Source organism: Phaethon lepturus, unplaced genomic scaffold, assembly GCF_000687285.1.
Source record: "Phaethon lepturus isolate BGI_N335 unplaced genomic scaffold, ASM68728v1 scaffold3012, whole genome shotgun sequence".
NCBI classification, from domain to species: Eukaryota; Metazoa; Chordata; class Aves; order Phaethontiformes; family Phaethontidae; genus Phaethon; species Phaethon lepturus.
Window position 1 is genome coordinate 21,907 of NW_010521118.1, and position 12,392 is coordinate 34,298.

The 12,392-nt window shown below is 40.5% G+C and overlaps 1 protein-coding gene across 1 annotated transcript in view; it reads left to right on the forward strand.

Moving 5' to 3' along the window:
* MIPEP (mitochondrial intermediate peptidase) overlaps window positions 1–12,392 on the forward strand; it is a gene marked incomplete at its 5' end in the record, with an annotated part of 74,614 nt that overhangs the window by 20,682 nt on the left and 41,540 nt on the right. The window contains 3 exons of the mRNA XM_010281399.1: window positions 8,021–8,174; window positions 9,116–9,193; window positions 10,207–10,411. Of these exons, the coding sequence (XP_010279701.1) occupies window positions 8,021–8,174; window positions 9,116–9,193; window positions 10,207–10,411 (437 nt within the window). The remainder of the gene's footprint in view (window positions 1–8,020; window positions 8,175–9,115; window positions 9,194–10,206; window positions 10,412–12,392) is intronic.

The window sequence follows — 12,392 nt, forward strand, 5'->3', positions numbered from 1 at the left end:
GAGCCAAGAGCTCATAGCTGAGCTCAAGACTACTGCTAGTTAGCTCTAGTTGGTACCTTGCTAAGCCCGAGAGTGTCATTATACTTGTGTCTGTCTTCCTTTGGTGATACAGGCATCCTAGGTGCATATTTGAAGCACTCTGAATCACTTTGCTGTGGCCCAGAACTCACATTTTAAGTGAAAGGGTATCCAGATAGGGTGTTTGATTCTTGCCCTGGCCTGCTTAGTTGACCTGAATCCTTTTTCTTCCTTAGGAACTGCTGTAACCATGTTTCCATGTACTTACCAGCTTTGGAGACAGCAGTACAATGTTCTGCTTGTGACAGTAGCATGCCATGTGCATCATCTTCCCCATTGAATTCTGCTTGTCTGCTCAGCTGGTGCAGCAAGCAAGCTGCAAATTACAGCATACAAGAAAACCTGTCTTCAGGCACTTCTCTGCAGTTGTTGTCGCCAAATGGAGCTCCAGTTGGTTTCCAATGCAGATTTTAGCTGTCTGTTTCCAGAACATTAACCTTTCTTGCTACTAGCAGTAACCCTTAGCAGAAATTTTACTGGGAGCAGAATGCCTGTTAGTATAGTTCAGATGGGTTGTAATAACTTCCTTTCTGATTTCTTTTCCCAAAAACACTTGAATGCATTTCCTGTTGGAGATAAAAATTATAACTTGGCTGAAAAAATGTAGAGGCAGCTTGCCAAAGAGTGACCAGAAATAGTGTGCTCATATTAAAGCAGCTGCTTCTTGCAGTTTTATTTGCATTTTTCACTACTTGTTTTACATAGATAGACAACTATCCAAGACCACAGCTGATAACAGCTTGAAAATCATGCATAAAGTGATTCTTAGAAAGGCTGCTACTTTAACATGTAGTATAGTAATAATTATGTGCACAGTAGGGTCATTAACAGTTACTAACATGTAGATTATGAAGATTGCTTTGCTCTGACCAGTGATCAGTTCAGGGGCAGGCTAAGCTGTAGTGCTTCTTTTTATATGGAGTCAGTCACTATCAGTTAATTCATTAACTAAAGATTTTGTCCTTTCATTCTATCAATAGAAAAGTAATGTGCAGTGGAATGCCTTGTTTTGGTAGGGTTTTGTTGGGAGGCTTTTGTGTGCATTTTCAACTACACACATTTCACATTTGAAAAAAATGATCAAAGAAACACCATACACCTGGGATAGAACATGGTGAACTTTGAGTTTCCCCTTTAGCTTCAGGAGAAATTAATTTTACAGTCTTGGATCAACCCTCAAAAACGCTCTGCATCTTACACAGACAAGCTCTGTCTTTGTCACAGGACAGTTTAAAGTGCTAAAGGAGTGTATTGATAGAAGTTTTCATCTTGGGGGTTTTATGTGGTCTTTTAGGTAATCTGGCCTGGGTCAGAGAGTGTTTTGAAGATACAATCAGAGACCCTTGAACAGCATTAGAAATTTCATTCAAAGGGCTGAGGGAAGAGAAGTTTGGCTTGCTGTCACCATCACAGTCCCCGTTGCTGCCAAGATGATGTGCTGTGGTGTTTTAGATTAGCATGAATTTGAACACTGAAATACTGTGCCTGGGAAATGTTGTGTTCTTGCAGTTTCACTGAGGTGATAAAGCTGTGAATAACTGAGGTTGGGTAGTCATTTGCTAGCAAACATGCTTTTTTCCTGTCATCTGGAAACAATGAAGTTGCTAACGGCTGCTACCGTTTGAGTGCCTGGAATCAAGCAAGAATCTTCAATAAGGGAGCATGTAGTTTGTCTGTAAACTCTTCCAAATACTTTTCCACCCACACCCTTCAGCCAGACTTCAGTTTTACAGATCTAGTAGAGATTGTAGGATTTCCTGTTCTGCTCATTGAATATTCTTTTTTTGGGAAAGATTCAAGTCTTTTAAAGTAATTTCTTCCCTTTCCCCCATTGTCCTCTAATCTTATCTATTGTTACACCTTTCATTCTGCAGTGAGTAGCATTAAATCTTGAAGGTGTGGCTCAGAAAAGAGTCAATCATGTGCTTGCTCTTGCCACTTGAAGGCAAGTTCATCTGTTAATAGTAATTCCAGGAACTGAATTTTTTGATTATAGGACATAAACTTCAGATATCTGAGGTTTTGGCTAATTTCTATTCCTAAATAAGCCCAAAGAGAAAGTTTTCCTGGAATCAGTGCAAGTTTGGGGTTAGGCTTTCTCCAATGATAGTTGGTCTTACTTGGTTTGTGAAAAGAGAGATAATGTATGAGGTAGGACCAAATTCAAAACTTCTGAATTAAATCTGTGTTTTGGTGTCTGGAATGATTACTGCTTAGTGGGTATAGACTGGTATGAGAGAAAGATTTTTGAACATGTACTATCCACTTCCTGGAGCAGTAGCTTTTTTCTTCAGAACCCGATATTCATTTTGAAGTGTGTTATCGATTATTATAAGCTGATTGTGAACATTGCTTTATACTATCATATTTTAACCACTTTCTTTGTAACTCCTATGACATTGCAGTGGCTAGCAAATAAATAAACTATGGATGCCAAATACCTTAAGTTATAATAAGCACCACTGACTGCTGTCAGGATTATCCAAAAATAATTTAAATATCAGTCTTGTGTCATAAGACACTGGTGCTATTTGAGGATTTTTCAGTATCTTTGTTTTTGATCTTTGTACACTGGTGTAGTAGGCAAGGTAGAAGTGGAGTAATAAGTGAGATCAGAACTAGAAACAGGTTTTTTTGGGTATTCTGTATTTAAAAATGTTGTTTTTCAAAATTCTTTTGCCATTTTCCATTGGCAGGATGAATATTAGCACACATTTTTCATTAAATGTTGGAGAAGTTTGATCCTTACAGTATTCTACCAGAAGTGACTGACATGAACTTTGTGTAGTTATTATTAAAGTGGCTGTTTAATCAGGACTTCATCGTACTCAAAATGTCAAAATTGTGACATCTTCAAACATTAGCCAGGGTAGGGGACTAGTTACCTTGGGCAGTCTGCCTTAAGCCAGTATAGTCTGTTACTGCTGTTTTCATGTGTGGGTGGATAAGTATTGTGCTTTTTCAAAAGGCAAAACTATTGCAGACTGATTTTTTTTTTTTCTTTTTTTTTTTTTCTTCCCTCCACTTTGGATAGTGACAGTGTATTATCAGAAAGCCTTCTCCGCATCCTCTTCATCATGGGGTAAATTCATGGGGACAACGCACATGTTCAAGGAGTGCTGAGAATGAGGAAGGAATAGGCACTTATTTTCTCCCTCTAATGTAATAATGTCAGCTCTTCTATCCATGAAGAAACATCACTGCTTTCTCCTGCTAGTATGTATGTTCATTTTTGACAGAAACAACATGAAACATAAAGTAATTTCAGAATTCTTCCCCTCCACCCCGCAGCAAACACGTTAATCCAGTATTTCAACTGAGTGTGGTAATCTTTTGCAGCTAGCATGAAACAATGTCCTCCTCTGATAAAGCTGTAATCTATCTCACACTGCAGCTGGGTGGTCTTACTCCTAGGCTCCATATGACATCTTCACAGAATCACAGAATAGTTGAGGTTGGAAGGGGCCTCTGGAGGTCATCTGGTCCAACACCCCTGCTCAAGCAGGGCCACTCAGAGCCCAGGACCATGTCCAGGTGGCTTTTGAGTATCTCCAAGGGTGGAGACTCCACAACCACCCTGGGCAACCTGTGCCAGTGCTCAGGCACACTCACAGGGGAAAAAGTGGTTCCTGATGTTCAAGTGGGACAGGGAACCTCCTGTGTTTTGGTTTGTGCCCATTGCCTCTGGTCATGTCACGGGGCACCACTGAAGAGAGCCTGGCTCCATCTTCTTTGCACCCTCCTTAATAACAATAAGATCCCCCTGAGCCTTCTCTTCTCTATGCTGAACAGTTCCAGCTCTCTCAGCCTTTCATCATAGGAGGGATGGTCCAGTCCCTCAGTCATCTCAGTGGCCCTTGGTTGGATTGTCTGCAGTATGTCCATGTCTCTGTTGTGCTGAGGAGCCCAGTGCTGGACACAGCATTGCAGGTGTGGCCTCACCAGTGCTGAGTAGAGGGGAAGGATCACCTCCCTTGTCCTGCTGGCAATACTTTGCCTAATGCAGCCCAGGACGCCATTTGCCTTCTTTGCGGTGAGGGCCTGCTGATGGCGTATGTTAACTTGGTGTCCGCTAGGACCCCCCAGTCCTTTTCTGCAAAGCTGCTTTCTTGCTGGGAGGGCCCCAGCATATGTTGGTGCCTAGGGTTGTTCTCCCCAGGTACAGGACTTTGCACTTACTGAACTTAACAACGTTCCCGTCAGCCGATTTCTCCACCCCATTGAGGTCCCTCTGGATGACAGCATGACCCTCTGGCATATCCGCCACTCCTCCTGGTTTGGTGTCATCAGCAAACGTGCTGAGAGTACACTCTGCCCCATCATCCTAGTCATTAATGAAGATGTTAAACAGGACTGGAGACAGTATTGACCCCTGGAATACACTTAGTCACTGGCCTCTGACCAGACTTTGACACTGATCACCTCCCTCTGGGCCTGGCCGTTCAGCCCGTTTTCAGTCTACCTCCCTGTCTGCTCATCCAGCCCGTACACTGACAGCTTCTCTGTGAGGATCTTATGGGAGACCGTGTCAAAGGGCTTGCTGAAGCCCAGGTAGGTGATGTGCACTGCTCTCCCCATGTCTACCAATCCGGTGGTTTGATCATAGAAGTTTATAAAGTTGGTCAAGCATGACTTGCCCTTGGTGAATCCATGCTGACTATTCCTGATGAACTTTCTTGTCTTTCATGTGCTTGGAAATGGTTTCCAGGATTTTTGTAATTTCCAGAAAATTTTGTAATTTTAAAAATAAGAATAATCATGTTTCCCAGCTTGGAGGGGTGTATGTGGAGAAATCCTGCTTCACGTTGTAGTAAACTTCTCTTGAGACAGTGCTTTTACAGCGAGCTTATTATTCTGCTGGCTGGAGAGCAGCCCGGCGGAAAAGGACCTGGGGGTGCTGGTTGACAGCCGGCTGAACATGAGCCGGCAGTGTGCCCAGGCGGCCAAGAAGGCCAACAGCGTCCTGGCCTGTATCAAGAATAGTGTGGCCAGCAGGAGTAGGGAAGTGATTGTGCCCCTGTACTCGGCACTGGTGAGGCTGCACCTTGAATACTGTGTTCAGTTTTGGGCCCCTCACTACACGAAGGATGTTGAGGTGCTGGAGCGTGTCCAGAGAAGGGCAACAAAGCTGGTGAGGGGTCTGGAGCACAAGTCTTATGAGGAACGGCTGAGGGAACTGGGGTTGTTTAGTCTGGAGAAGAGGAGGCTGAGAGGAGACCTTATCGCTCTCTACAACTACCTGAAAGGGGGTTGTGGCGACGAGGGTGTTGGCCTCTTCTCCCAAGTAACTAGCGATAGGACAAGAGGAAATGGCCTCAAGTTGCGCCAGGGGAGGTTTAGATTGGATATTAGGAAAAATTTCTTCACTGAGAGGGTGGTCAGGCATTGGAACAGGCTGCCCAGGGAGGTGGTGGAGTCGCCATCTCTGGAAGTGTTCAAGAAACGTGTGGATGTGGCGCTTCAGGACATGGTCTAGGGGACATGGTGGCGCTGGATTAATGGTTGGACTTGATGATCTTGAAGGTCCTTTCCAACCTAGTGTTTCTGTGATTCTGTGATTCTGTGATTTGCGGTCAGTCAGTTAAAGAAGCAATTGTTTGAATTACAAATGGGAAAGTGAGCTTAGTATTTGTAATAGTATGTAGGATGATGGCATAAGATTTTAAAGTTATGTGACAAAAACAGTCCTAAACTATTACAGAGGTTGCTATGGCTCACTGCTAAAAGGTGTTATTTTTCCTTTTAATAAAAGGGTCATTTTAACAGGTCTTGTAGTTTGTATGCAGGGAAAGCTTCAGAGCAGAATCAGGAGGACTGAAGCATTTAGTGGTGGGTTTAAGTTTTCAAGGTAACAGTCTGAGCAGAAGGTGATCACAGGATGATACTATAAAAGTCTGGAGACATCTGAGATTTACCTACTACAGCTTTCCAAAAAGTGCCACTGTTGAAGGAGCTGCAGTTGTTAGGAATTACTGACTTAAAAATTGCATGTTATTCAATACATAACTTTAATTCTGTACTTTTGAGGGACTTCGGGTGTAAAGGAGTGTCCTTTGTACTCCAAATTTCTGTGGCTTATTACACGGAAATTAACTCATCTCTTCTGGTTTCTTTTAGAGACCTGCTTCCAGTCTTTTTATCTAAGCTGATCTAAAGTGATTCGTATCATGCCTATTTTAGTTCTTTTAGTGTAAAGACTCTTTTTGAGTAAGAAGGAAAATGTGTGTATTGCAGCATGCAGAATGTGAATTTAAGTGTTGCTGTGCATCTTGAAGAACTTGTGTCAGTATGGTAGAGACAAAATCTACTTTATTTTCTATGTTCTAGTATAATTAAAAATAAAATGGAATACATCATCTTTACCTTCTTGTATTTCTAGTGTGAAAATTAGCAAAATCCTGGAACTGAGCATAGCAATATTTTTGACAGATGTTATGATGGTAGTTGCAAAATGCTGCTAGAGTATGTGATAAGGTAATATAAAGGATAGTAGAAAAATAAAACAAAATGCAGTGACATATTCGAGTACCGTGGCTTAGAGAAATAACCCACCCTGCTGTGCATCACAGTGCAGTAAAGCTGGATAGTGAACTGTAGCTGCAGTTGTAAGCAGCGTGTTGGCAAATGCAGCATCCTCAGTGGACTTTGTTTTTGGGTCTTTTCTATTGTGTGTGGGAGTGGGAAGGAAGGAAGGGTAGGTAAGTGGATAGGGACTAGCTGACTCTTTCACAGCTGGTCTCTGACTAAGTCTTTTGATCATAGGCCTTAAAATAGCATGGTTCTCATCTTTGGTGTTCAGCTATTGTAGTCTAGCTGATGTGTTTTTAAATTTCAGTGGCTAGTTACTGTTTCATTAAGAAGCAAAAGCACAAGAGCGTGAAAGGAGATAGAAGGGAGGGACTGTGATTCTCTAGAGTTAAACAGTCTTTACTTTGAGACCCCAGAAAATGGTATAAATAACACTTGGACTTTGTATGTGAAATGAGGGAGCAAGAACATTATTGCTATTTGGGGTGCATGCAGAACTACAAGCAGATTCCAGTTCTGATTTTGCTGTTCTCTCCAAGGAGTTGCGTGGCCCTGAGCAGCTTGTGGAGGGTGTAAGTTGCAAAGCATTTGTTTGTTTTGATAACCTTGTAGCTTGTTTACTTTTTAGGGTCAGAATCTCAGGAAGTTTGAGCCCAAGTATAGGCTGCATACATCTCTCAGCTACTTCTATAACTGCTTTTTGTTCATTCTCAGTTTATGTGTGTCTTCTGTGCTACAGTGTCTTGAACATATTAGTCATTAGATGTTAGGCTCAGGACTTGGCCATGTTTGAACTCCAGATCACATACTAAAATCTTCACGTGGCTCAAAGCTGTAAGATACTTTCTACATGGCTCAGAGAACCCCCAGAGCTCAAGGTGTGATTCTTGCATGGGAGGTGATTGTGTTTCTTTGATGTTTCTATTGCTGCAGCGAAAGATGAAACTGCAGTCAGCAGTGCTTACTGGTTTGTTTCTGGCCCCAGCTGAGGATTTGGCTTACACCACAGCGAAAGCCAGCTCCATTTTCTGATCAGTCACACAGTACAGCCTTGGCATGGGGATGGCACTTGAGTGCCAGTGGCCTCTTGTGGATCAAAAGCCACCGCCTGGCCAGCCATGGTGTTGTCATGGTCTGTTTGAGCTACGTGTTTGCCACATCTCTGAAAATCAAATAGTCAACATCTGCTGAATTTGGTATCCCAATTTGAATATAAGAAAAATTGAGTTACCTTGAACCACTGTTCCATAACTAGTCTGTAACTTAGTTTCACTATTTGAAAAATAAAGCCAAACATGCACAATAAGGGCCTTGTGGCTTATCGGGTGTGTTTTGTTACATCCTATGACTTGGAGGTGAAGACTGTAGTTTATGTAGCGCAACTGACTGTTTTGCGATTGTTGTATTTCCTTAGGTACAACATCGATCCTGGCTTGTACTGTCCATTTTTCTCTCTTGGGGCGTGCATGGAAGGTTTGAACTCTTTGTTCAGTCAACTCCTAGGAATCTCCCTTTATGCCGAACAGACACAGAGAGGAGAGGTTTGGTCTGAAGATGTTCGAAAGTTGGTGAGTATTCTTGTTCCCAGCATCTGAAATGACAAAGGGACGTTAGACAAGATGGTGTGTTCCTCTAAGCCATGAATCAGATTTTGTGTTTAAATCACTTGTGTACATATCAAAAGCACACACTAGTTGTCTGATTTGAGTTGAAGTTAGACGTCAAGGGCTTTATACTCCCTCTAAGTCTCTTTTGTATACTTGGTATTTTATGGCCTTTATGTCTCTCTGTGAAGGCTGACGGAATCAGAAGCAGTTTCTCTGTTTGGAGATTGTTGTTGTACCTTCCAAGCTGTCCTTCTGAATGATCCCCGCTAGTTTTTTTAGTTTCAGTTTGTAGGTGACTGTAGATGACTAGAATGCTGTAGGTACATATTCTAGTAGTCATGTGTCTTTGCCACATTTTTTTATTCTGTATGTCATCTTTACTCTGAGATTGGTTTTTATGTCTTTATTTTTCTGCCCTCTTTTTAAGGGAGGGTGAAAATAAAAACTTGGGCAATAATTTACTCCTCAGGTTCCGAGGTTCCTCTGTTGTCTTCCCTCCATGTATTCACAGCCAGATCTTCTCCAGCAAGAGCTGCTGTTCTTTATATCCTGTGGGTCAATGTTTTACTCCTTACTCTTTCTATTTTTATTTCCATAGTAAATCAGCTTCTATTATTGTTGACATCTCAGAAGTCATTTGGGGGCTACAGACAGTGTTACTTTTAATACTAATCTGTGACTAATTAGTTAGAGTGGAATACAAAAATGGCTGTAGCTTGAGGGACAAGCTGTGAATCTTGTATATATTTTTTTTCCAAGTAAAATTATTGACAGATTTTACATTAATTATTCCCAGTTTATTTGTCATTTATTAATTATAAAACTTTGGATTAGAATATTATGTCTTCAATCTACACATCTTATCAGTACTTTCACTGTGGAAATGATACTTTTTTCTTCAGGCTGTTGTTCATGAAACTGAAGGTTTGCTAGGATACATCTATTGTGACTTCTTTCAGCGACCTGATAAACCACATCAGGTAACATTTACGATCTGATTCCAGCGTGGGCTTATTTGAGTAATGACTTCAGCGTTAGGGCCATTTGCGTTCAATGTAAATTTAGTAAAAGTTATCTTGATTTAAAATAAATTAAATTTAAACAGGGAAAGTCTGTAACTTCAAATGTGGTTTTAGGTAAAATATTTTTGTGACTAAACTTGCATTTAAAAAACATCACTTGATAGGCTGAACTCAGACTCTTTGTTCTACAGGATGACAGGCATTATGAAATGTCATAGAACTGTGTTTAGAGAAATGGTAGACTTCTAAATACCTGGTTTTTGGCCTACTATTTATAAGTAAACACAAACTGAAATTTTAATACTCGCTAAAGGTGAAAGCTCATAATGACAACTAATTTTTATTTGAAGTTCTACTTAAAACTGTAGATGATTCCAACTGTTGCAGCTCGCTTACTCATGCTGCTAGTGCCAGTACATTAACTATACGATGCAGTACAACAGACATTTTACTCTGTAGAAGTATCTGCAAATTACCACTTTTAGCAAGGTGGTAAGTGGACAAACTTTAAATCTATACTGGCTTAATATGTAACTCTGTTTTGCTAATATTCCACAATATACTGGGAGTGCTGTGCAGTATATTTTATAAAGATGTTACTGCTGAAGAATGAGGAGAGAACTTAACCTATAAATTATGGATTTGGCACATCAGTAAATTTCTTTGAGCTAGTGATATTTTTTAGAAAAATTGAGTTGTTTTGGTAATGCTAAAAAAATACTTATTTTCTAAAAGCAACACAGTCTTTATGGAATAAGGTAGTTTCCTTGTAAATATGAAGCAAATAATAAAGATGGAGAAACAGCATGCTGCTGTTGAACAGCACTGTTAATGATCATTGAATTCAACTTGTATAACTGAGTATGTGTTTAGGTTTGATTTAATAGTTTAGTTTAATAATTTTGTAATTGTTTTAATGTCATTGCTATAATGACATTGGCTGTCCACATGTTTGCTTTTATCTTGAAAAGGATTGTCATTTCACAGTTCGTGGAGGCAGGTTAAGGGAAAATGGAGAGTACCAGCTGCCTGTAGTTGTTCTTATGCTTAGCCTGCCCCATTCGACAAGGAGTGCACCAACGCTACTAAGTCCTGGCATGATGGAGAATCTCTTCCATGAAATGGGACATGCTATGCATTCTATGCTGGGAAGAACTCGGTACCAACATGTCACTGGTAAGTAAGTTAGACTAGCAATTTTTTTTTGTTTTAGTAGATTTTAAAAAAAAAGAAAAAAAAAACAAAAAAAAGGAAGATGAACGAGAAATGATTGAGTCATGTTGATACTTCTACATCTTTGACTTGAAAATATAATATCAGATCTCCAGATATCTAACACCCAACCAAACAACACTTGAATATTCTTCTTCTTCTAGTAAGAATTAGGTATTTGTATCTCTTCTTTCGGTACTGCTGATCTTTGCTCTAGTGGTGGTATCCACTCTTGCAAGTTTGCCTTATGTGGAGTTTATAATAATGGAATAGTTGGAGGATTGAAAATAATTTGAGCTAAACTTGTACCTAGTGTAAAAGCACAACGAATCCTGGGTTGGAAATTATTTAGGAAATTGAATTAAGGAAAATTAGTAAATTAGTTCTTGCAAAGAGTATACACTGACAATATGGAAAATCTGTAAAGCCAGGCCTTTTCTAGTTGATTCTGATTAAAGCAAGGATAAATTAAAAACATACTGTATTTGCAAGCGTGATTAATTGGTAGGCCTTTTTATCATATGTAAATGAATAGGAATGAATATGCAGTCACAGCTTAGTGGATGCATAGAAAAGGAATATTGCTTTTTTTCATTTAGTCCCTCTTCTCGAGCAGTGGCAGTAAGTGTATTGGCTGACAGCTTGCAGGCTGCTGCAGCCTTCTGCAGTTGTGGCAAATGGGTCAAACACACGTCTGGCTCAAGCTGCTTGGCATGTTGCTTTTCTTACCTGCGGACTGCTTGGTATATCCTCTTCTGTAGTGTGCTGGAAATCCCATTTGCGGTAGACATTAACTTATTTAAAAAACCAAACACAACCAAACAGATGAAATTGTTGCTCCCTTGTCAGAAGGGGGTTTTTTATGTTTTACCATTTTTGTGTTATGCTAATGATACAAACGGGAGTCCCTGGTATGTGTTATCAACAGATACCTTGCCCTCAGTGACAAAATATTCTTTCTTAAGTCTTCCACTTAAAATTAAAATAGACTGAGCTGTGTGAGTATGTCACTACGGGACATTGTTAAAACAAATGAACACTGTATATGTTCTTTCAGTATAAGCTCTGTATACTCCCTGGGACAGTTAATTGCGCTCTCCGACCCCTTCCACTCATATCGCCTTGCTCATCTTGACCTCCAGGAATACTTATATGCCCAAAGCAACTGCTTTGGTGGGATTCTCCTCTTATGGTGAATTGTATGCATCTTCATGTCAAAGTCTTGCAGGGGCAGGAAATGGCTAATATTGAGGACTTTCCATGAGCCCCTGTGTATGGTTTCAGCGTTGCCTTAGCTCCAGGTGGCTCTGTGTCCCAGGGGATTCCGTTCCAGACCTAGCATTGCAAAAGCAGCGTCAGAGGTCAGTTGTGTTGTTTCTGCAGAGAACCTTTTTTTAGGGTTTGGAATGCGTGGCAATCAAATTTTAACAGACAGGGATGTCTGTTAGGGGCTGTCTGCCCTCATGAGACACTAGGATGGCAAAGTGTGGCAGTAAGATGACTATGGGCTATTGTCAGAAAAAAAAATTGACGTTCTAGTTGAGATGCACTGAGTATTTGACATCTTTCCTACTCTCCCCTGCCTCCCTTTTCTGATTAACATTCCCAAATATTTAGGAACTCACTCTGCTGCTAATGGGCCCCAAACTTGGATAATACTTGACTTAAGATGTGCTGCTTTTTAAGATAGTCTGTCATTTTGCTATATGCATTTATTGTTTGTTTTAATGCATATGTCTGTGTATAAGATTTTTTGAAACCTAGCTTGTGTTCTGTTTTAGTTTATCATGCAGTAGAGAATACCTACACTTGTTTTACAGGAGGACTAACGTATCCCAGCTAACTGCCCAACCTTCTACTTTTCTGACTTTCAGATAATGTAATTTTCCAGGAGTCTCTTTAATGGTTATTAAAAGAATTCTGTCACTTTATTAAGGAGCACTGA